This window comes from Pelodiscus sinensis, chromosome 6 (assembly GCF_049634645.1).
Source record: "Pelodiscus sinensis isolate JC-2024 chromosome 6, ASM4963464v1, whole genome shotgun sequence".
In the NCBI taxonomy this organism is placed as follows: Eukaryota; Metazoa; Chordata; order Testudines; family Trionychidae; genus Pelodiscus; species Pelodiscus sinensis.
The window spans coordinates 103908170-103930734 of NC_134716.1; the positions used below are offsets into that span (position 1 = coordinate 103908170).

The 22565-nt window shown below is 42.5% G+C and overlaps 2 protein-coding genes across 3 annotated transcripts in view; both read left to right on the forward strand.

Annotated features, from left to right (window-relative positions):
• C9 (complement C9) overlaps positions 1 to 10767 on the forward strand; it is a 31444-nt gene extending 20677 nt beyond the window's left edge. The window contains exons 7-12 of the mRNA XM_006139482.4: positions 1005 to 1245; positions 2182 to 2310; positions 3140 to 3318; positions 4746 to 4974; positions 7819 to 8004; positions 10582 to 10767. Coding sequence (XP_006139544.2) covers positions 1005 to 1245; positions 2182 to 2310; positions 3140 to 3318; positions 4746 to 4974; positions 7819 to 7976 — 936 coding nt within the window. The 3' untranslated portion in view covers positions 7977 to 8004; positions 10582 to 10767. The remainder of the gene's footprint in view (positions 1 to 1004; positions 1246 to 2181; positions 2311 to 3139; positions 3319 to 4745; positions 4975 to 7818; positions 8005 to 10581) is intronic.
• A 3109-nt stretch (positions 10768 to 13876) lies between these two features.
• FYB1 (FYN binding protein 1) overlaps positions 13877 to 22565 on the forward strand; it is a 119450-nt gene continuing 110761 nt past the window's right edge. For both annotated transcript variants that reach the window (XM_014581770.3, XM_075932510.1), the window contains exon 1: positions 13877 to 14152. In XM_014581770.3, coding sequence (XP_014437256.2) covers positions 13892 to 14152 — 261 coding nt within the window. In that variant the 5' untranslated portion in view covers positions 13877 to 13891. The remainder of the gene's footprint in view (positions 14153 to 22565) is intronic.

A 22565-nucleotide genomic window follows, 5' to 3' on the forward strand; every position in this document is an offset into this window, starting at 1 on the left:
TCCACAGCCAATAAGAGCTACAATTGCCGCTACCTACAGAGGTTCAGGAAAATAGAGTGGTGGAGGCCCACCAGACTGTTGCCTTTTTATTGACCAACCCCGTAAAAGACTATAGTTATATAGAATGGGATTTGGCAACCTCATGCCTGCATTTGAAGACATTCCCCATAAATGGGAGGCCAAACTTCAGGCTCCTGTTTTAGAAAGTCTTGGGCTTTGTGTGGATTTGTTTCACTTAATGTTGACTTGAGGCATTGAATTTATTCTTTTGTTTTCACCATTTAAATGAAACTGTTCTGTGTTGCATGCTCCTATCTTTAGCATATGAAATATTCAACACCACAACCTCAATTTGAGCTGCAATGTGAGCTGTCCTCTAAGCATTAACCTCAGCAGTGTGAGAGTCTTAATGATGATTTGTATATAGTATTAAATCTAGTTCAAGCGGGGTGTGACGCTCCTACAACTTACACTGTTTTGCGTGGTGGGAACTCTGCTGATTTGCTTTCATCATATGTGTTTTTTAAACAAAACTATACCCTTCATTCTGACAGTGTAAGAATAGCAGGGTACTTTCAAAAAAGGAAGATCCTAATCCTGTTTCCATAGTAAGCAATGGTACATTTCCAATTGATGTCTGTAGGTGCCCATTATTTGACAAACAGGTTTGAATTATTTTTAAGTTACAAAATTGTCAGGAAAGTATTTTATATAGAGTCTGATTTAAAAAAAAAATGGCTTGTGTGATGTCTGTAAACTGTAGAATACAAAGGGTCTGATTTACTGAAACTGGGAATCAGAGTTGTGCAGAAATGGGGAGAAAATGAAAGTAATTTAACTTCTTGCTGCTTCTTCAGATTAAAATTCGGTGAAGTTTTAGGTAATGTCTTCTTTAGTCTAATAAGTTTGCCCGATGTTCCAAAACACTAGAGTATCCTGTACAATATTTGAAAGTTCTGCATTTTCTATTGAACAAAACATGTCCGATTGTGCATTTTGTACAGAAACAAACCTATTTGCATGTCAAAGGAAACGTACAACTGGGAAGATTCCAAATGCGAAATCGTGATGTCCGGCTAACAGATTCTTTCCTTGAAGATGTGAAGTATCTGCCCACTGAATATGAAAAGGGGGAATATTTTAGATTTCTAGAAACGTATGGAACACACTATGCTGTGTCTGGGACTGTGGGAGGAAAATATGAACTTCTGTACGTGTTGGATGACACTGCCATGAGTGTAAAAGGTATTCATTTTATTGCTCTTCCTATAGCTCCCAGCTCAACAAATAGGCCCCAATCCTGCAATGAAATGTGTGGACAGACAACCTTGTGCAGAGCTGACTGAAGTCAATGAGGCTCATTGCAGATGCAAAGATCTGCCCATGTTGTGTACCTCATTGTAGGATAGGAGCCTTGGCCATTAGTTTTCAGAATTAAAGTCCTGAGCCAAACATTAATCCCAGTTACACAAAAGTCACTTTAGTGACATCAATGGAATTACCCAGAATTCTATCAGTGTAAGTGAAATCAGAATCTGGATGGAAGTCAACCATCTGAGAAAATATTTTATTTAAACACTATTCAAGGTACTAGTACTGGTTGGTGACAATGTGGCCTGATTTATAGAGGACCCCAAATCTTAATGCTAGCTGAGCTACAAAATTCACTCAGTGACCGTAAGAGGTAATTTGTTAGTTGATCTCTTTGTATCCATTATTTTAATGGGTAGTAAAATCAAGAACCTAGCTGAATGCAGCTGTGGTAGTTATTTGTGTTAGAACTGTTTTTGCAGTTTTTGAAAGAATTCTATGATACAACAGACCTAAAAATAAAGAAATGAGATGTGACCAAAAAAGACACAATCCCCAGATGAAAGACTCATCCCTCAAAAAAGGGCAACCCTGGAGAACAGGTGACTGTTACTTTTTGAAGAGCTGCAAGCAGAAAGTGTGTACCTAGTGTTTTCCTAGTCAATAGGTCAAAACTACAGGGACAAACTTCACTGAATTCATAAATTGGTAGGGCAAAGGATAGGGAAAAGATGAAAGCAATAATTTTTTTCAACAGTCCCGAAACTTGGCTCCCAAGAAGTATAAAATTGTATGTATTTTTTCTGTTTCCTTTTCTCAACCCAAATATGTGTTTTCCCCTAATGATCTCCAAATTAATTGCATTTACAGAACTCAAGGTAGAAGATGTAAAGAAATGTCTTGGTTATAATTTAGATGTCAGTCTACTAGATAAAAGCCTGGATTTGAAATCTCATGTGAAAGGTGGTAAATGTGAACTCATCAATGTGAAATCAAATCGTAAGTATATGAGATCAAAACTGGAAGCTCTTCTGTTTAAAGAGGGGGGAGGCTACGTCTAGACTGGCCCCTTCTCCGGAAGAGGCATGCAAAGCTGGCAAGTCAGAATAGAGAAATCCGCAGGGGATTTAAATATCCCCCGCGGGATTTAAATAAACATGGCCGCCGCTTTTTTTCCGGCTTGGGGAAAAGCTGGAAAAGAGCGTCTAGACTGGCGTGATCCTCCGGAATAAAGCCCTTTTCCGGAGGATCTCTTATTCCTACTTGCAAGTAACAGTCTAGCCGGGATGTTTATTTCCTCCCCATCTTTTAAGACCAATTTAAATATTTAAGCTAATATTGATTGCAAAAGGCTAAGGGAGAAAAAGTCATTGCCAAGAACAGTTCAGTCAGGTGTTGCAAGGTTCCCTGCATTGCTTTGTATATGCAGCTCAGTTCTTAGCTGTGTTATCCAGGGCTGTTTAATCTTTGTCCTTTTCTTGTTCAGCTTGGCTGATACATAGGCACTCATTAAATAGTAGGTATTACACCCATTCCTGTGCTGTCTGCTGTACCCATCTGTCCATCTATGCCGTGCTTACCCCTTAGAAACTCTTTTTCTTTTCCTATGTTTTTGGCATTCCAATGTGATTACAAAAGTCAAAGTGAGATTTCTCTCAAATGATGGAGAAATAGCCAAGTGAGATAAGATTTCACTGCAGTCATATAAAATGAAATCTTTCTTCTTGTCACTTTTGGGAGAGGTGGGCTGATTTGTGCTACAATCTGTGGTCCATAAACTTCAAGTCATTCTCTCTCTCTCTCTCTCTCTCTCTTTCTCTCTGTGCAGGGAGCCATGATGACAACTGGGTTATTGATGACATCATTTCTTTGGTTGAGGGAGGAAAGATTGATTTTTCCGTTAAAATAAAAGAAATGCTTCTGAGAAATGCCAAAGTGGTTGATGTAGAGGATTATATTCAGTGGGCTAGCTCACTGATTGATGCTCCAGTGCTGATACAGCAGAGGGTAAGGAGAGATTCTTCTATGCCGAGTATGTAATAAATTCATGTATCCTAATTACCTGTAAAAATTTCCTTTCCCGTGGTACGGAATATACCAGGATGACTTTGTTTACCATGAACTCTTAGACAGTTTCTTCCTTTTAGTTCATCTAGGCAGCTTTGGTCCTTTCTTAATGGATGAATACATTCTAAGGCTAGAAGGGATGACTGTGATCATCTAGTCCAGGGGAAGGCAATCATTTTTTACCCATGGCCACTTCAAAAAAATTTTAAGTGGCCCCGGGCCACTCCAGAAGTGGCAGGGCCAGGATGCTTCGGGCTTCCCTACCCCCAGACCATAATTAGTCTGGGGGTGGGGAAGCCCCTTTTCCCCCCCTTCCCACTAAGCACCCATGCCCCTTGCTGTGGGAAGAGACTTCCTATGCTCTCCCACTCCTAGGCCAATCAGGGCCTGGGGGTGGGGAAGCACGCAAAGCCTCCTCCCACCCTGCCAGGAGCATGTGGCACTTCTAAGTGCTGCACTCTTCTCTCAGGGTGGGGGCAGGGCAGAGGAAACTGCACGTGCTCCTGCCTTCCCAGGGCTTGATTGGCCTGGGGGCAGGGAAGAGCACAAGGCATCCTCCCACCCTGCCAGGGGTGTGCAGCACTTCTAAGTGCTGCATGCACCTCTCAGAGTGGGGCAGGGCAAAGGAAACTTTGCACTTTCCTCCCGCCCCAGACCAATCAGGGCTTAAGAATGGGGGAGTGTGCAAAGTCTCCTCCTGCCCTGCCAGGAGCATGTGGAGCTTCAAAGCACCGCATGCTCCTAGTAGGGCAGAGGAAACTTTGTGCTCTTCCTCCTCCTTTCCCCAGTCCCCAGGTGCTAATTGGCATGGGGGCAGGGGAGTGACGGGCCTCCGCAGGCTAGATCAACCCGCTTGGCAGGCCGGATCTGGCCCGTGGAGGCCCTTTTGCCCACCCCGATCTAGTCAGACTTCCTATAGAGGTGATAGAACTTCCCTGAAATATTTTTTGTTTGCACTACAGTGTATCTTTTAGATAAACATTTTTGAGATAAGATGACCAGAAAAGAACAGAGGATTCCAGGCAATGGGTGAATTGCTGGTTTATCTGCACAAATACATTATAGTCAATATCATTTTCCAACCTGTTCTTTGGAGGAAGCAAATGTCACTGAGCTCTGCAACATATTTTGGGTGCAACTAGGGGGATCTGAATCTTGAGCTATCTGGTCTGCAAGCCATTACTTAAAATAACCCACATCCACCAGGTGTGCCAAATACAGAGAGCAAACTATAAGGAGACTTCATGTTATCAGAAGAAAAGATTTGTTTTAAAGAACATTGTCTAAAGATTTGTATCAAGAAAGGACTGAGACATGATTATAGGGAAAATAATGTGTCTCATATGTGGGGTTTTTTGCCTTTACAGCCATCTCCGATACATACTCTTGTTCCAGTAAAAATGAAAGATGCACATATAAAGAAACAGAATTTGGAAAGAGCAATTGAGGACTACATTACAGAGTATAGTGTGTGCAAATGTGAGCCCTGCAAAAATGGCGGGACCTTGTTGCTGGTGGATGGAGAGTGCACATGCCTATGCTCCAGTTATTTTAAAGGAGATGCCTGCCAGATCCCCAAACCAACACCAAAGGAAGGTTTGTAGATACTCACACACTATCAATGTTCTAAGCAGGGCTAAGATGAACATGTCACAGCCAGGCCAGCCCACAACATTTTGGCATCTGAGGCAGGGAGCTCAAATGACACCCCCATGCCCTCTCGCTTGGGCCAAAACTTTGAAAGGTCTCAATTCTCTGAGTCCTAGTGCTCCCCCCCCCTCCCCTCCCACTCACAGTCTGGCACCTGAGGCAGCCACCTCAGTAGGTAAGGCCAGCCCTGGTCACAGCACACTGTGAAAATATGGTCTTTATCCAGACAAAATGAAAGACTCTCTGTACGTTCCTATATCACAGAACAGACGTACACATCCTACTGACCTATTCAGCTGGGCAGGAGAGATAGAAGGTATTTTTAATCAATAGGGTATTTCTGGAAAGAGTAATGCAGAGAAGATATTCAACCAGAGATTGCTTTCTATCCCCATTCACTACTGTGCCTTGTAAAGACACCCAAAAACTCTCCCAAACAAACTGAACTGAGCAAAAATGTGGTTTGGCATTGACCAGAGCGCAGAAGAGCCTTTCCCACTTTCTTTGCTGGGTTTCCTCAGGTTCTCTGCAAAAGTCCCAGTACTCAGAAATGCATGTGTCATGTTGCATGATCTCACAGCTCAGGCTTACAATTAGATTGGTCCAGTATCACTTAGGTGCCAATAAGTAGGCAGACTAATATTTCAAGTGCCATCTCTACATCACATCTTTCCAGCCTTGCCACTAGCTATTCCCTGAAAGCTATTAACACAAAGGACAATGGAGGAAATCAGTCTTCTTTTGACATTCTACCTGGCCTGTAACACTCTTCTGTCCTGCAGTGCTCATCCTTCACAATTTGCCCCAGGCTTTAGATCACTAAAAATCCTTACTTAGTATTTGTGGCAATTGATAGGAAGTGTAAGGAATAATACTATCACTGAGGTAATCGTAGCTTTTTATCTAAGGCAAGGGTGAGCAATAAAATGGCAGCACTTCACCAGAGTTAGCCCTGATGGGTCACCACCACTATATTTACCTGCACCACTGCAGATACAGGTGATTGCAGCTCCTGTTGGCCGTGGATCACTGCAGCTCCCATTGGCTGGGAACAGAGATCCACAGCCAACAGAATCTGTAATTTGCCAGACCTGGGGAGGCGCAGATAAATATATCAGTGGTGGCCCACTTAGAACTAACCTTGGGGAACCAGATCCGGCCTGTAGGCTGGTATTTGCTTACCTCTAATGTAAGGTGTCCTCTCATTATCTACACTGGGGTTTTAGCCATTGATGGAGCTGAACCAGTGCAACCCCCTAGTATAGACACAATTTGCACTAATGTGGTACAAATTATACAAGGGCAGCTATCTAGTTATAACTCATGATTAGCTGCACCAGTGAAAATTGTCTAACAGTGACTAAAAAATTTCAGCTGGTGTAAATCCTTGTATCTCCATGGTGCTGTGCCAGTTTACACTAGCTGAGGATCTGCCCCCCACTGTAGTCAAAGCTTAAGGTAAAAATGGCTATTTTAATGCTGTTCTGTCCTGAAAAGTGATCCTGTAGAACTGGCACATTCTCCTTTGTGGCCAAGGGTTAATAGAATAGGTGTCCACAATGAGGCTCTGCATTTGACTTTGACACTTACATATGTGGCTGGATTTCCAAAACTGCCAAGCACCCAGCAGTGTCTTTGGCCATATGTGTTTTCAAGCGCCCAGTCTGTGATGAAAATGCGGTTTTGCATTTCTAGAGCCATCATAGGTGAGAGTGTGGGCCAAATTCTGTTCCTTCTGTCGTACCTCAGTGTTTTGTACCTCGGTACCTTTGGTGGGCTGAACTTTCAGTGTCAGCGTCGTCTGGTCACGGTTGTCCTGGCATGCTCCTGACAGGACCTCTACTCCGTCGGTGATGATAAACTTTTGGCTGCATGCATAACAATCGGTACTCCCTTTATCTAGAGTGTTAGACCCCGTGCACTTGGGTCAACACAAGAGATCTCTGAGAGGCCCCGAAACGACACATGCAGGCAAAGTTTAAAATCAATCGAGCAGATTTATTGTCAGATGCGAAGCTCTACCAGTTGGTAACAGAGATCAGTACAATGTTACACCACTGGGCATTGTGGCCCGCATTGACAAGGTACCAACACCGGGCAGGCCTATTGCCATATATCAGATATTAACAGCAGTTAGTCAAAGTTAAGCTACTGTGCGTTCTGTAAGTTTAGGCAATGACACCTGCCGTTCAGGCACCTAGTGCACCCCCCCACCCCAAGGTCGGCCGGCGAGCACCCTTTGCAGTGTCCTTTTATAGACAGGTATAAACAACTTACATCACTTTTTAACGTACCAGGTTACCACCCTCTGTTGCCTAGTTACCACCCCTCATCTTACAGAAGGGGGGCTTACTTACTATCCTTCATGCTGTCAATCTCGACCCGGTCCTGAACCTAGGTTGGTATGTGCATTAGTTTTTAGGGAGTCTTTGTACCAAGACATTTCTCACTAAGATGTTCCGTTACTCCCCTTTGGCTTACAGTTTGTACCCAGTGTCTCCCTGCGTCCTTCCATGCTCAACCTAACTTACACAATTATCAATAGGGCCTCTTTCTTGGCTCCTGTGTTACTGAACCAAAGTCTTGCTCACTAGATTGTAGGCCTGTTACTGTTTTTCATGTTACAGGCCTCTATTCAGGCCTGTTGACTCCATGTTACTGACCCTTAACTTACTACACCATCTTGTGCGCCTTCAAAATAGTAACTTCCTGAATTTCAGAGAGTTGCCCTTGTGCTACTACAGCCAAGGCAGCATGTTGCTGAACTAACATTGCTTTGGCCCAATACAGTTAAAAGCGTCACTGATGGGGGCTGGAGCTGTTGGAGTGCTTGGTCCGCCTGTGCGCAGGGAGAACGCACTCGAAGTCGCCAGTGTAATAATCCTGCACCGGGACCAGGGGGCAAGCCATGCCAAGGTGACAGCATTGAAAAAAGCTATTGTTCCTAAGTAAAATAATTGTACACGTCTAAAAAAGGTGAGTAGCAGCTCATTGTGTTGCCCCATGACCCAAACCATTAAGCATTAAGTATTTGGGGTTAACAGGTTTGTGTCCAGTAGAAGGAGAAATTGATGAGATGTGTCAGATATTGTTTGGTGTAATCCTGTATGCACATATCTGCTTTCTCTACTTTCTGCCTCTCTCACACAAATGGTTTGCTAAACTTTCCATTAGCTGCTGTGTTTTCAGTCAGTCCCAGGAAAATCTCTCAATCCATACAGTTTAACCTCTGGTCGGCCTTGCCATATGGAGCACTGACTTGGGTAGTGAATTCCCATTGTTTCCAGCTATTACTGCGTAAAGAGACAGTTGTTCCTTCCATTTTTCCTGAAAGCAGGGTGGCTAGCAATTGTGTTGGCTTTTATAAGGTCTGTGTTTCTCTAAATGAGACCTGCTTGCTGTCCAACATTAATACCTTCCAACATAACAATGTATTTCAGTAAAAAAAATTGTGCTGCATCATGACCTGTACTTCTTCCAACACAACTCACATGAAAATATTTATATGTGCATCATACAGATCAAGTTAATAAATCCTGCTAAATATCTGATTCAGACCATGCTCTTAGACAAATTGGAGGATTGGGCCACAAGAAATCTGATGAGGTTCAACAAGGACAAGTGCAGAGTCCTGCACTTGCGACGGAAGAATCCCAAGCATAGTTACAAGCTGGGGACCAACCAGTTAAGTAGTAGCTCTGCAGAAAAGGACCTGTGGGTTATAGCGGATGAGAAGCTGGATATGAGCCAACAGTGTGCCCTTGTAGCCAAGAAGGCTAATGGCATATTAGGTTGCATTAAGAGGAGCATTGCCGCAGATCCAGAGATGTCATTATTCCCCTTTATTGGGCTTTGGTGAGGCCACATCTGGAGTATTGCATCCAGTTCTGCCCCCCCCACTGCAAAAAGGATGTGGATGCATTGGAGAGGGTCCAGCGGAGGGCAACCAAAATGATTAGGGGGCTGGAGCATATGACCTATGAGGAGAGGCTGAGGGAGTTGGGTCTGTTTAGTCTGCAGAAGCGAAGAGTGAGGGGGGATTTGATAGCAGCCTTCAACTTCCTGAAGGGAGGTTCCAAAGAGGATGGAGAGAGGCTGTTCTCAGTAGTGACAGATGGCAGAACAAGGAGCAATGGTCTCAAGTTGTGGCGGGAGAGGTCCAGGTTGGATATTAGGAAAAACTATTTCACTAGGAGGGTGGTGAAGCACTGGAATGGGTTATCTAGGGAAGTAATGGAGTCTCCATCCCTAGAGGTGTTTAAGTCTCGGCTTGACAAAGCCCTGGCCGGGTTGATTTAGTTGGGATTGGTCCTGCCTAGAGCAGGGGGCTGGACTTGATGAGCTTCTGAAGTATCTTCCAGCTCTATGGTTCTATGATTCTATGATAATGTTCAAAAACTTACCTTCCATCTTGTGTCTGCAGTTTTTGGATGCAAATAATTGTGTGCTCTATTATGGTGCATAGATAGCATCTGCAAATTGGGTAGTTGGATATCTAGATGACCCATGTTGTGCTCACAAGAATGGAGATCTGGCTAAATCCAGGTGGAGAACTAACCCTTAAAGTCTAGTACGACTCTACCACTCCCCTTACTCCCCCCCCCCCCCACCCCACCCACACACTTAATATCAATTCAGATTGATAGTTCTTAACTCCAAATTTTTTTACTTGGTGAGTTGACCCAAACCTTCTAGTATTACTTTAACAGCAGTTTGGGGTCTTTCACCTTGAAAATGATGAAAACTAATTTTTATTGAATGTTGGAGGGAGAACCCACAAAAAACAACAAATATATAGGTTTTATTCCAGTTGAAAATGGCCTTAAACAAATAGGGAACAGATGCTGGAGAAGTACCCACTGCACAAGGAGAACTCTGTGGGTAAAGGCAGCTACATTGTTCCCTGAGCCAGCTCTCTCTCTCACCCACATTGTCAGGGGAAGGAGAGGCATATTGCTTTCAGGACATAGACAAGACTGGGAGCAAAACCAGCATGATGGAATGGAGCTCTGCCCTGTTCAGTCTTCTAGGAGCATAACACCCTGGAGGGCATCCATGCCTCTGGTCTAAGTTAGTGCTTGTGCAGGGAGCCACATCTGCAGCACCTCCTCTCCATTCCAACAAACCATGAAGTCCTGAAAATCACAGGACCTGCTTTACCTGACTTCTGCAGTTCACAGCTGGTCCTGTTTATAATATAGTCAGGAAGGTAAAAAAGTCATAATTACACCAAGCCTACATATCTTGATATGTTCCTTACTGTATTGCAAATCAAATCAGCTTACAAAATTATATTGTGTTGAGGCACTGTTTTTCAGAAGTGCTAAGTACCCATAACTCCAGCTAACATTAATCAGAGTTGTAGATGTGCAGCACTTCTGATAAATCAGGCCCTTTTGGACGTAATCATTCTGCATTAGAACCATATTAGATAGACACTAAGATCATGTTCCCAGTAATTTGTGACATTCAACCTACTTAAAATAAGGCAGCTAGCTGATTGACTCGATAACTATTTGGTGTGAATGGTCTAATATTTTTTTCTATTGGCAGGTGTTTGTTACAAAAACAATACAGCCTTCAAGACCTGCATGAACTCTGCAATTATTTTACTGCTCAAACTTCCTGTTGGCAGAAGAGAGATCAGGCCAATGGAATTATATGCTCCATGAGTGCCTATAGCTAAAACAATTTATGTTCAAAAACAAACTAAGATTAAAAAAATGTTTGATGAGATAAGCTGGTGTGATTGGTGCATTTTTATTTGCTTCCTTTTAGCGCTGAGATACACGCTGTCCAATGCCTCCAGGAAAAAATAATTTGCCATTATTAGCAAAAAATAAAGGAGAATATTAATGTGAATTATTTAAATATGTTGACATTGTTTCCTAGATCTGTGTTGCTCAGCTAGCAGGAGTATGATCTGCAAAGATACAGCTACACAGCAGGCCTAAGTCGAATTAAGCTATGCGACTTCAGCTACGTCAACTGCATAGCTAAAGTCGAAATAGTGTAATTCGGCTTTTTGCGCTTGTAATTCGGTTTTTCTACACTTCCTTCAACTTCCCTTACGCCTCATAAAATGAGTTTATAGGAGTCAGAGTAAGAAGTCCTTCACCTCGATATTGTTTCAAAATAAAGGCTTGGAGTGTAAATGCACATTGTTACTTTGGAATAACATCAATTATTTTGAAATAACGCTGCTGTGTAGACATACCCCAAGTGAATAGCAAGGAGCTGCAGGACTGGACAGTCCTGCCTGGAAAGAAATTAGCGATGGTCAAATGTCAGAGGATGTGGGTAGTCAATGACAGGTTTCCACTCCCTGTCCATGGCATGACAGATACCCAGATTTAGCTACTCCCCACAACCTCTTCACTGGGCCCCTTTGCAACATTCTAGTCAACCTGGCAGACTCCCAACTTGAACCTTCCTCAGCTCCCTAGCTTTACTAACTTTCCTCTGTCTGTTCTAGCTTTCTTCCTTCTTTTCAAACAGAGGTTCTGTCCCCACCTACCCAGCTAGCAGAGTAAGGCATTAAAAAACCAACCAACCAACCAACCAAAAAACCCTCTTACATCTGACAAATTATTTTCTTATTGAACAAATCCTAAGTTGTCTTCCATCTGCTTGTTTGCCATTGGTTATATTTGTAACACAAAAATTAGTGAGTTTGATTCATATTTGTACTAAAGCTCACATTATACTGCGAGAGCAAATAAGAATGTAACTCCACACATTTTTTGCATATTCAGACCTGAGGAAGTACCCTAAGAACAGCCATACTGGGTCAGAGCAAAGGTCCATCTAGCCCAGTATCCTATGCCAGGTGCTCCAGGGAGAATGAAGAGAACAGGTAATCATCAAGTGATCTCACCCGCGTCACCCATTCCCAACATCTGAAAAACAGAGGCTAGGGACACCATTCCTACCCATCCTGGCTATAAGCATAAATGGACCTACTCTCCATGAATTTATCTAGTTCTTTTTTGAACCCTGTTAAAGTCCTGGTCTTCACAGCATCCTCTGACAAAGAGTTCCACAGGTTGACAGTGTGTTGCATGGAGAAATACTTCCTTTTGTTTTGTTTTTTAAACCTACTACCTACCTATTCATTTCATTCGGTGACCCCTAGTTCTTACGTTATGGGAATAAGTAAATAACTTTCCCTTATTCACTTTCTCCATACCTGTCATGATTGTTTAGATCTCCATCATATTCCCCCTTACTCTCCTCTTTTCTAAGATGAAAAGTCCCAGTCTTTTTAATAGTTCTTCATATGATAACTCTCAGTAGCTAGTATAGGAAAGAGAATCACCTAGTGGATGGAACACTGCAGTGGATCTGGGTTCTATTCCTGATTCTGTCACCACCCAGTTGGTTAATCTTGGACATGTTACTTCACATCATCTTGCCTCAGTTTCCCCCTCTGTAAAATGGGGATAATTGCACTTGCCTAATTGGTAAAGCACTTTGAGATCTGCTGATGAAAAGCCCTGTATAAAAACACTGCAGTAGTAGTAGTAGTAGACCAGAAAAGTATCATTTAAATGGCTTGGAATTCTGAGGAGTTTTGAGGGATCCTCACAAAGAAATGTCAGACTTTTTATATAATGAGTTGGGTGAAGAGTTACTGTTCTCTTTGGAATCCCATTATTGTGACACCCAATTTAACAATAAACCTTTAATTTAATTATCTAATCTCCCAGGCTTTACCACACATTCTGTTTCATCTTCCTGCTGAGAGTTAGATCCATATGCTTAGTCAATAAAATATTTTAAGAAACAATGTGGAGGTTTTTACTACGTTTTAGATCTCTGAATATTCATGGAACTAATGTTTTGGTTTATTAGGAATTCTTTGCTAAGGCCAGGAGGCAACATCTGAGAACTGCTGTTGTATGGGAGAATGAGTGATCGTAGCACCAAGAGGTAGACTCTTGTCCAAGCTATTGTTTCTGTTGCCTGTGACAAAAGTTTCTAAATCTACATTTAAAGGTTTCACATCCAAAATGTTAAACGCGGGGGTGGGGGAGGGAATAGCACATCTAGTAAAATCAGCTGCTGTACGTGCATGCTGCTTAAAGCATGCCAGAGTACTTATTCTGCCTGAAAACGCCCTTGGCTGATTTCACAAGAATGTGAGCCAAATCAGCTTGTCTTGCATCTGCCTAAAGCTCTGAATCACCAAATGCTTTTACAGAAACACTTTGAGGGCGGCATTACTGATAAAAGATAAGAACACCGGAAATAGCACCTTCACTCCCCTTACTTCTGATTTTTGCCTGGCATTGTATCTTGTCTAAGCAAAGACCTTGGAGGGTTAAAAATAAAGAGAGATTAGATTTTTGTAACATGGACACTTCACAGTATTGTAATGTAGTGAGCTCCACAACATCCCGTGAGATTGGGAAGTATCATTATTCCCATATTTTACAGAGAGGAACAGAGGCATAGAGAAACTAATCTGACCTCAATCATCCTGTGACAGAGCAGGAATTTGTGTCCTGGTAGTACCCCACTGAACCATCCTTCCTTTCTGGTTCAATCTAGAGCTGAATTTCAACCAGCTCCGCATTCAGGGCTATTTGAACAGAGGGTTATTGTTCCACCTGTTATAGTCAGAGCTTCAGATTCAAGTGCCCAATACACCTCAATGTGAGAGCAGAAAGGTGATAGACTCAGAATGGTGAAGCCTGAACATCTGAGTACTGATGGAAAGCAAGCCTGAAGAGGGTTTAAAAAGAAAGGAGTCAAAATATGATTTTAGCTCAATCAAACACTAGTGAGAAAATGTTCATACTATTTTCTCATCTAAGCATTAACTGGTTTATCATCCTTTTGGAGATTATATAATAAACATATGCAAATTCACTTACGCTTGTCCTTCTCAGCACTTCATTGTATCCTAAGAAAAATATATATAGCCATAAATATTGTTAGGCCTCTGATAATAATATGCAAAACAAGGATTTTGTTGTTATGGCTTCCTGTGAAGGCTGGACAGACCACATACACTTTCAAAAAAAGGAAGTGTCTTCTGACGGACAGAACGTTTCTGACTCACAATATTGCAGTACATGTTTTTTACCAGACTTGCAGACACTGCGTTGCTGAAACTATGGTAAGTACAGAACTTTCTATTTATTTACTTTTCATACGCACAGGCCTATGTTTTAGAACTAAAACGACAGTGGACTGTAAATGTTTGTCTGTTTCCAGCAATTTTCATTTCAGTTCCCTGGAGTTGAACATCCTGCTGTTCAGAGAATGATGAAACTTTTTAATTTCTTTATTGTCTCTTTCCAAGGCCTGGTGTACTCTTAAAAATTAGAGCAACCTGATTATCACTCACACCTATGAAAAGTCGTCTGCCCTAAGTGCTGTAGTTAGATCGACCTCAAACTGCTGGTGTAGATGCTGCTAGATAAGTGGAAGAACACTTCCTTTGACCTACCTACAGCCTCTCAGAGAGGTGGATTGACTACACCAACGGAAAATGCTTTTCCTTTAATGTAAGACATGTCTACATTAGAGCATACTGGTGGTACACCTGCAGGACAATAGCAGAGTCTCTGTAATGTAGAAATGGGCCAAGTGATTGGGACAGAAAAAGGATGCATTTTACTGATTCTAGCGTTTCAAATTAAAGAAGAGAAAGCAATTGTTTTCTTTAGAGTAAATAGGGGAAAATGTAGTGGTGAACAATATGAATGAGACCAGCTTTTAGTACGGGCTGCTTTTTCCTCTGGGGTTGATGTAAAACTACTGTATCTGTATATCACAATACATGTATGCAAATAAATCAGTCTTTCATTGAGGACAAGGATATTGTAGGATAGATTCTTCATCTGAACACTTCCATGTTAGTGCAAATGTGTGGAACTTGTAAGCCAAGATGAATGCAATGTGAATTATTCTGATCTGGCTCCAGATTCTGAACACCCCAAAAGTTAGGGGGGCTTGATGGTTCCAGTAATCCAATAAAGACCACGTGTAAATGTTAAGATCTAGATCCAGGTTTATTCTGTAGCACCTTAAAAAGTTTGGAATGTCTGGATCTGGACTTTTGGTTAAGCCCTTCTCTAATGATGAAATCTTTCCTGAGTCTGAGGGATGGCTTCAGAGACTTAGAGAAAAATTTGGGATATCTAAAAATAACATTTCTTATCATCACTAATTTTCCTTGATTTTAATTACTAGTATTAATGATAGTTACTACCTAATATCCAAAGGTAAAATTCTGCTCTGTTACACTAGTGTAATTTGACTCAAACTCAGTGACGTTAATGTACACTTAATTTATTACGGGGGTAACTGGAAACAGAATTTGGCTCTAAATTTGTACAAGACTAGCATCCCATCATTCTATCCTGTTGTTTTTCTATTTATTGCAAAAATTTCATCCTTATCAATAGAGCTAGTCAATAAGGACCCTAAATTTGCATGCACCTCTTGCACTTGCAAACCTTTGTATTTAAATGTGTGCGTGGTACACACCAACTCTATTGGCACAATTCAAATGTTCAGCTGCTTATCCAAATGGTGTTGTTTTCAGGGTAGTGAGTATGTATGCGAGTGTGTGGAATACAACTGTTGCCCCATGGCCTGAAAATAACAGAGCCACTTTTTTCTTTAAATTTAAAAACAAATTCTGCAAGTTTCTTGTTCTGAATCCAAATTTGATTATTTTGATAATTCAAAGAAATATAAAATAACCATGTTCATTTTTTATGCTAAAATTATCTTAATCAGACAAGTTTATAACATTGTTCTGAGGATGCTGCTTTCTATTTCTTTTGTCAAGTTTCGCAACCATGCCAGAAATCTCCCAAAGGCAAACAAACAATATTCTGCAAAATTGCAGGAAGTGGAAATTAACGAAGGCATTAGACTTACAGATCCACAAGCCCGCTTTACAATCTTATGATATAGATACTGAAACATCATAGTGATAGAAATGTAGCCGTGTTAGTCTGGTGTAGCTGAAACAAAAAACAAGACTAACAAGATGGTTTATTAGGTGATGAGCTTTCGTGGGCCAGACCCGCTTCCTCAGATCACTTTCTTCCACTATTTGATCTGAGGAAGTGGGTCTGGCCCACGAAAGCTCATCACCTAATAAACCATCTTGTTAGTCCTTAAAGTGGTACATAGTCCTGTTTTTTGTTTCTGAAACATCATAGTATCAGTCGCTATGGTCCTGGAAGTATAAAAAGCTTTTTTCTAGATGGCTGGGGAAATGGCTTTCTCCTATTTGTCCTGTCTAAAGTGTGTGGAGAAAGAGATGCTGAATCTGAGAAGTGTAAGGGTTTTTTTAACTAAATACCATAATTCAGCAGGAATCTCACCCAAATTTAAGCCAGGAGTCTGATAACGTGATAAGAAAAATATATGGCAATACTAGCTGCTGTCCATGGATATACTTGAACCCAGATTCCTAACTGGCTAAAACTGACTACAGTACTCAGAAGAAATAGGTAGCATTTTCTGATGATTTTCAAACCCAGCTGACAATATGTACTGCCCAGAGTTGTTGACTCGAGTCCCATGACTTGAACTTGAGTCCGACTTAAGTCACCTAGGTGACTCAATTTGAGACTTGACTCGGGTTCATTGTTTGCGACTTGAGCCTCAACTTAAGACTTGCTAATTTTGTTAAATCAACTTGGTGAAAAAATTGTCCAAAAATGCCGATATTGATGGCTTGTACAAAAGTGACTTGACATTTTTTAAATTAAGACTTGAGACTCGACTTGCGACTTGTCTCGGAAGTGACTTTAGGGACTCGAGACTTGACTTGAGACTTGAACTGTAGTGACTTGAGACTCGACTTGGACTTGACAATGACCACTTGAAGACAACACTCGTACTGCCGTTAGAAATAGTCCTTTGACCACAGCCTTTCTGCTGTAGGATAATCCTATTGAGAGTCTTAAACCTACTGCATGAATCAGGAGAATATCTGAGATGTCAGAATCCAGGTGAATTGATAGGACAAACCCTTTTCAGATCTGAGGGTGACCAGATCAGGATTAGGGATGAAACTTGTGGCTCACCTGAATCTAGAATGTAGTGTTAGATATTAATTCTTGCTGAACATCGTACAGGAGGATGGTGTGTGGATGGTGCTTTTCAATCTTTAGGTGGGGAAGGCTCTAGGTAGCCTCTCTACCGTGAAGCAGAGAGCGAGGATAGCTTTAAGATTTAGAGTGTTCATTATTCCAATTAAGTTCCTTCTTCCATTTGAGAAGAAATCCGCTTTTTTCTGTGATTCTTTATTATTCTCTCACAACTGGGTCCAGGGTGAAAATGCAGCCCCAAATCCAGATATTGACTACACTTCGATTTTGGGATTATTTGAATTGTTGTATTAATACTATTAAATATTTATATTGAGGTAGTGCCTTAAATTCCCAGCCAGGTCAGGGTCCCACAGTGTTAGTAACTTTATGGATATATAATAATGACAATCCTTGCCTCCAAAACTTTACAATGTAAGATATCAGTTCAGTAAGTCACTTAAATACATTTGTGACTTTAAGCACAGAATTACAGTACTTGTGTATTTAAAATTGTGCACGTACTGTGTCAGGGACGTGAACCAGCAGTTTTATTTTTCCAAGCATCTTTTAACTAAGTAGGACAAAATCATGGACATCTTATTTTCCAACAGCAACCTCAGTTTAGGAGGAGTAAAAATGCAAAGTTAGTAAATGTTTTGAAAAATAGAGACCTCATTATTAAATAGTGAAAAAACAGCTAACAGCTTTGAGAAAGGGTTGGAAAGAAGACTATGTTTTAGCCAACTTTGGAAGAAATCCTATCGAGTAAGCTTAATTAAATAAATGAATTTGCAACACTCTTACCTGCAGCACTTTTAAAAAGTGCATGCAATGCTTTTGAAAGGTACTAGATAGACAGTGCTCATCAATAAAGTAACCTGTTTCTCCAGTGCAGTGCAAGTTATCCCATGTCACCTCTGCTGATATGACTAAAGTGTGACTCATGAGGGTGACCTTAAGGGTGAAGGAACATTTCTCATAGAAGGGTAGGTCAGAGTCTGGGGATGTCCAGTTTGTGAGTTCTTTGCAAAGATGGCCTAAAAAAAGATTGCCTGCTGGGATATTTTCTGCACTACTCTTTCAGCTTGTGGAACTTTCGGTGCTTCTCCTCCACACACACATGCTATGTCCCAAATTTTTGAAATGTTCTGCTTGAAATTTGCTAGCAATGAAAAATCTTTGGTTGGTGTAATTATTTTGCTGCATGAGTTAAACACTCATTTGTTTTAGCCTGCTAAGGTTAACATTGCTGAGAAGCTAGGTGATGGAAGAAGGAACTTAAAAGATACTAAGCGGATGGTGGTTTGTTGTCAGAGTCCCCTATGCTCTGTGGTGTCAGAGCAAGATAGGTATTGGCAATCTGTCACATATTGAATTAACAGTTGTGACAGTGAATCATAAATAATATACGATTATTGGCTGAAATCCACAAATTCCGTCAGAACAGAGCCACATGTAAGTTCTCACTGACTTGTTTAAATTTACTTTTTATTTCCCCGTCCTAGGAAGGATAACAGATTTTGCACAACAGGTGTTCACTGTACATTTTTCCTTAAAGATCATTTGATTGATGCTCAAAGTTTCAAAAACCTTCTATTGGGGGAGCATTTTCCCACATGGAGAGTTTGAGATGTTGTGCATCTTTTTAGTTGCACCTGCCAACAAGTGAGCATAACTGTTCAGTGCCCAGAGAATGTTTTGGGTCCTCTGTTGTCTGCACAACCTCCACACTCATCTCTGGCTGAAGCTACTGAAGTTGACTCTTGGAAGACCTTTATTATGGATGGGAACCTAATAACCTCCCTTCTCATCCTAGTCCCCTTCTTGAACTGTGAAGGGAATACACACAAGGTGTTTTTAGTACTTGACAGAGGAACTGATTTGTTGACCATTATGTCCCTTTATTCCCTTATGCCTTTCTTTGGAAGCGGCGAAAAAAAGCGCAGATGGGAGGGATGATGGGATAAAATATGATGGCAAATGCAGTTACTGTTCATACATAGCATTTTTCTTTTCTAATTCTTTATTGAAATGAGCAGGTAGCACAAACATTCACCAGCCATTGTGTCACAGTGGGGGTCTACGCCACAACACATTCCATTCTTTGCCCTGATAAAGAGCAAAGGTGACACTCCGAGGTATTGGGCCAATTCTTCAATTGGTGTAAATTAGGGCTGTCAATTGATATGCGTTAACGCCTGCAATTAACGCAGGGAAGGATTAATATGTTAATTTTTTAACATGTTAATTGCAGGCATTAGTGCTGCATGCTTCAAAGGGGCAGCACATTAGGAGCCTGGGATCAGCTGGGCTCATTGGAAACTCTGGAGCAGCATTTCCAAGGGGCAATGAGGCACGAAGCCGAGGTCAGCTGGGAACTCTAGCTAATCCTGGGCTCCTGCAGTGCTGCCCCTTTGAAATGCCGCCGCAGCATTTCAAAGGGGCAGTGCTCACAATTAATCGTGATTAAATTTTTTAATCACTTGACAGCCCTAGTGTAAATCGTTCATCTCAGTGGAAGTCGATAGGGTTCTGCTAATTTACATCAGTGGAAGATTTAGCCTACAGCCTCATTTCAGCCCTCTACAGTTTACACACAAGTGCTAATCTCACATTTCGATTTGCGGTGTGCTCTGGAACTCCACCTACAGGAACACAGCAGTGTGAAACTGTGAGAAAAGTGGGGTGGGGAGAGAGTGGTGCAGAGGTAATAGCTATCTGCAGCCCTTCCTGGTGGAGTGTTCAGCATCAGCTGCCACTACTGCAAAGTGAGCAGACACAGCCCAGAAGGAGTCAGGTTTGGGCCGGGCTGGCCTGGAGACCTGCTGATTCAGCAAATTTCTTGTTGCCGTCCGGTCTTCCACATAATCAGTGGTGCAAGTGGGCTGGTATGGTATGATATGCCGTACCATACAGTACTTTTAGCCGATGTGCCATACCAGAAACAGCCTGCCAGCCAGCCTGCCCCAGCCTCTCCACTGGCTCTGTGTACAGAGCTGGGGATGGCGTGGCTGGGAGAGCTATGGCAGCTGGAAGAGCTGCCAGCATTCTGCTCCTTTCCCCACTGCCCCTCCCAATGGAAGCTGCCAGCCCTATGTCCCCCCCAGCCCAGTCTACACAGACACAGCAGCTCTGTCGAGGGTCAAGAAGTGGGGCTGGGAGTTCTGCTCCTTGGCAGGGTGGGGCAGTGGGGGAAAGGAGGACTGCCAGCAGCTTCTTTAGCTGCCATACGCCTCCCAGCTTCTCCTCCTCCCAGGTAATATGGGATGGTGGGAGGAGGGGAAGAGCATGGGCATGCATACCAGATGGAATGAGGCAGAGTCACATGTTGTGTCACATGGTGTCCCCCCCCCCCTTCGTTGGTGTGCCCTCCTTCCTCCCTTACTGGTAAGAACTTTTGATTACTTACACTACTGCACATAGTCCTGTTTGGCAAAATCTCACCTCCTCCAACCCCCCTCCACTCTGCCAGGGGCTGCCAGCTGCTTTGAATAGTGAATGACTTTGCACAATCCCCCATCCCCAGGTCTCGATTGGTCTGGGGGCAGGGGAGCCACAGGGCAGGCAGAGGGCCAGATCGATGGCTTGACAGGCCACATATGGCTTGTGGGCCATATTTTGCCCACCTCTGCCCTACAGCATGAATGGCTCCCTCACAATTGCTGCCCCACTGGCCCAGGGGAGAGCAATTTGCAATCCCTCTGCCACTCTACAAAGGACAGTAGGATCCATCACTGGAAGTTTTAACACCATTGTTGCCACCCAAAGTAACTCTTACAACAACTGATTCCATGTGAGCACAGTGATCCGTGCAAGAACAGAAAGTAGTTGATATGATTATAGTAGGGGACAGGCACATGCATATGTAAATTGCTTGGGAAACTGCTAATGGTGGCTATAAATTTCTTTATTATACAAAGTTTGTGGCAGATTGTGTGTTCATATCTTTCCTATGTGTTTGGGGATGGTGGGGCAGTGCCCAGATAAGCCACCCTAAATTGTGGCGTCTGAAATTAAGCACTGTGGAGGACGTGGGCACAAGACCAGTGTATAATGGATAGTCAGTAGCTGCAGGGAAGTGGACCTGGCTGGGGTCAGAGCTGAAGGAGTGACAGGCCACTCAAAGCTGATGGTTTATATGGTAACCAGAATCTGTCTGTGCACAATTCAGCCCTTTGTAACTCAATAGTGCAATCCTTGGTGGAGAAGGTGGGAAAAACAGATCCCACTTGATATCTGAAACCTTGTGTATTCCTGGTCTACATGGAGACATTTGGGGAATAAAACAGTTTCCCCAAGTGCTGAAGTACAAGTGCCTATTAATAACATTAATCTGACTAATGTGTGTTTTCCCAGTTTGCCACTCCGAGGGTATCCATATATTCTAGAGCAGCTCTAGGATAAAGCATACAGCTCTGTGCCCTGGGATGTGGTTAAGTTGCCAGTTCAGAATTTCCTCTTACGTAGTGGGGAGACTCGACTATAGAGGTAGAATACACTGCAAAGTCTTAACAGCTCCCAAAGAGGGAAACAAGGTTGTATTTTCATGGATCATACTTTCTTCGGTGCTTTCCACCTGCTTTTAACAGCTAAATGAATTAAAACCTGGGAAGCCTTACACAAATTATACATGTATGGATTCACACTAACAATTCTAGCTCTTATTCCTTTCTGTATATCTCACTTCCCTGTAACACATCCTATCTTCTATAGCCAGGAAGTATGCAAAATAACCTCAAGTCTGTGAGTACTGGCCTAGCCGCTGGACAGAACAGCTGCCTAAGTACAGGGCACAAGACATATTTGCTCATACAGATTAAAATGCCAGTCTAGATCCTGCCATTCCAAGTGTAAGCAGGAGAGAACTCATTCAGATCCTGGCATTTAGTAATGGACTGAGCGGAAAGGCTTCAGAAGCAGCCTGTATTTGCATTGATCTACTGTGCCCCGCTGTTCAGCAGACAGGTCTGCTTTTGCCATAGTGATTGGTTTGGGCGGGTTTGGCGTCCGAATTGCTTTGGACACAGAGGTAATGAAGTGTTGTTACTTCAGTGTGAGAGTAAAGGGCATCAGAACTATACTTCGCATGCCCTGGTTCAGGGGATCATTCTAAACAGAACCTCACTTGATAAGCAGGAGGTGGGGATGACAACTTGCAGAAAAAGTGTAAAGCAGTGGAAGGCTCCTACCTGATGATATGCTCTGCTTAAAGACTCCTAGACTCCATTTGACCTTCTCCCTTGCAGTGTTTAAAGACCGAGATGATTGGTCTCAAATGAGCACCCTTTTACTGGTCAGTGCTTGCCTGAACTGAATCCCTGATGGGCTGGACTAGCAGCTAACTCTTGGACGCAGCTGGAGGGGACAGTATTGCAGTAAAGGACAATGCAGAAGCAGCAACAGACAAGTTCCCCACTACCCAGCAGGGGCTGGGCTAAGCAGTGGAACCTTAGAACATGGCCTTGTGGGTGT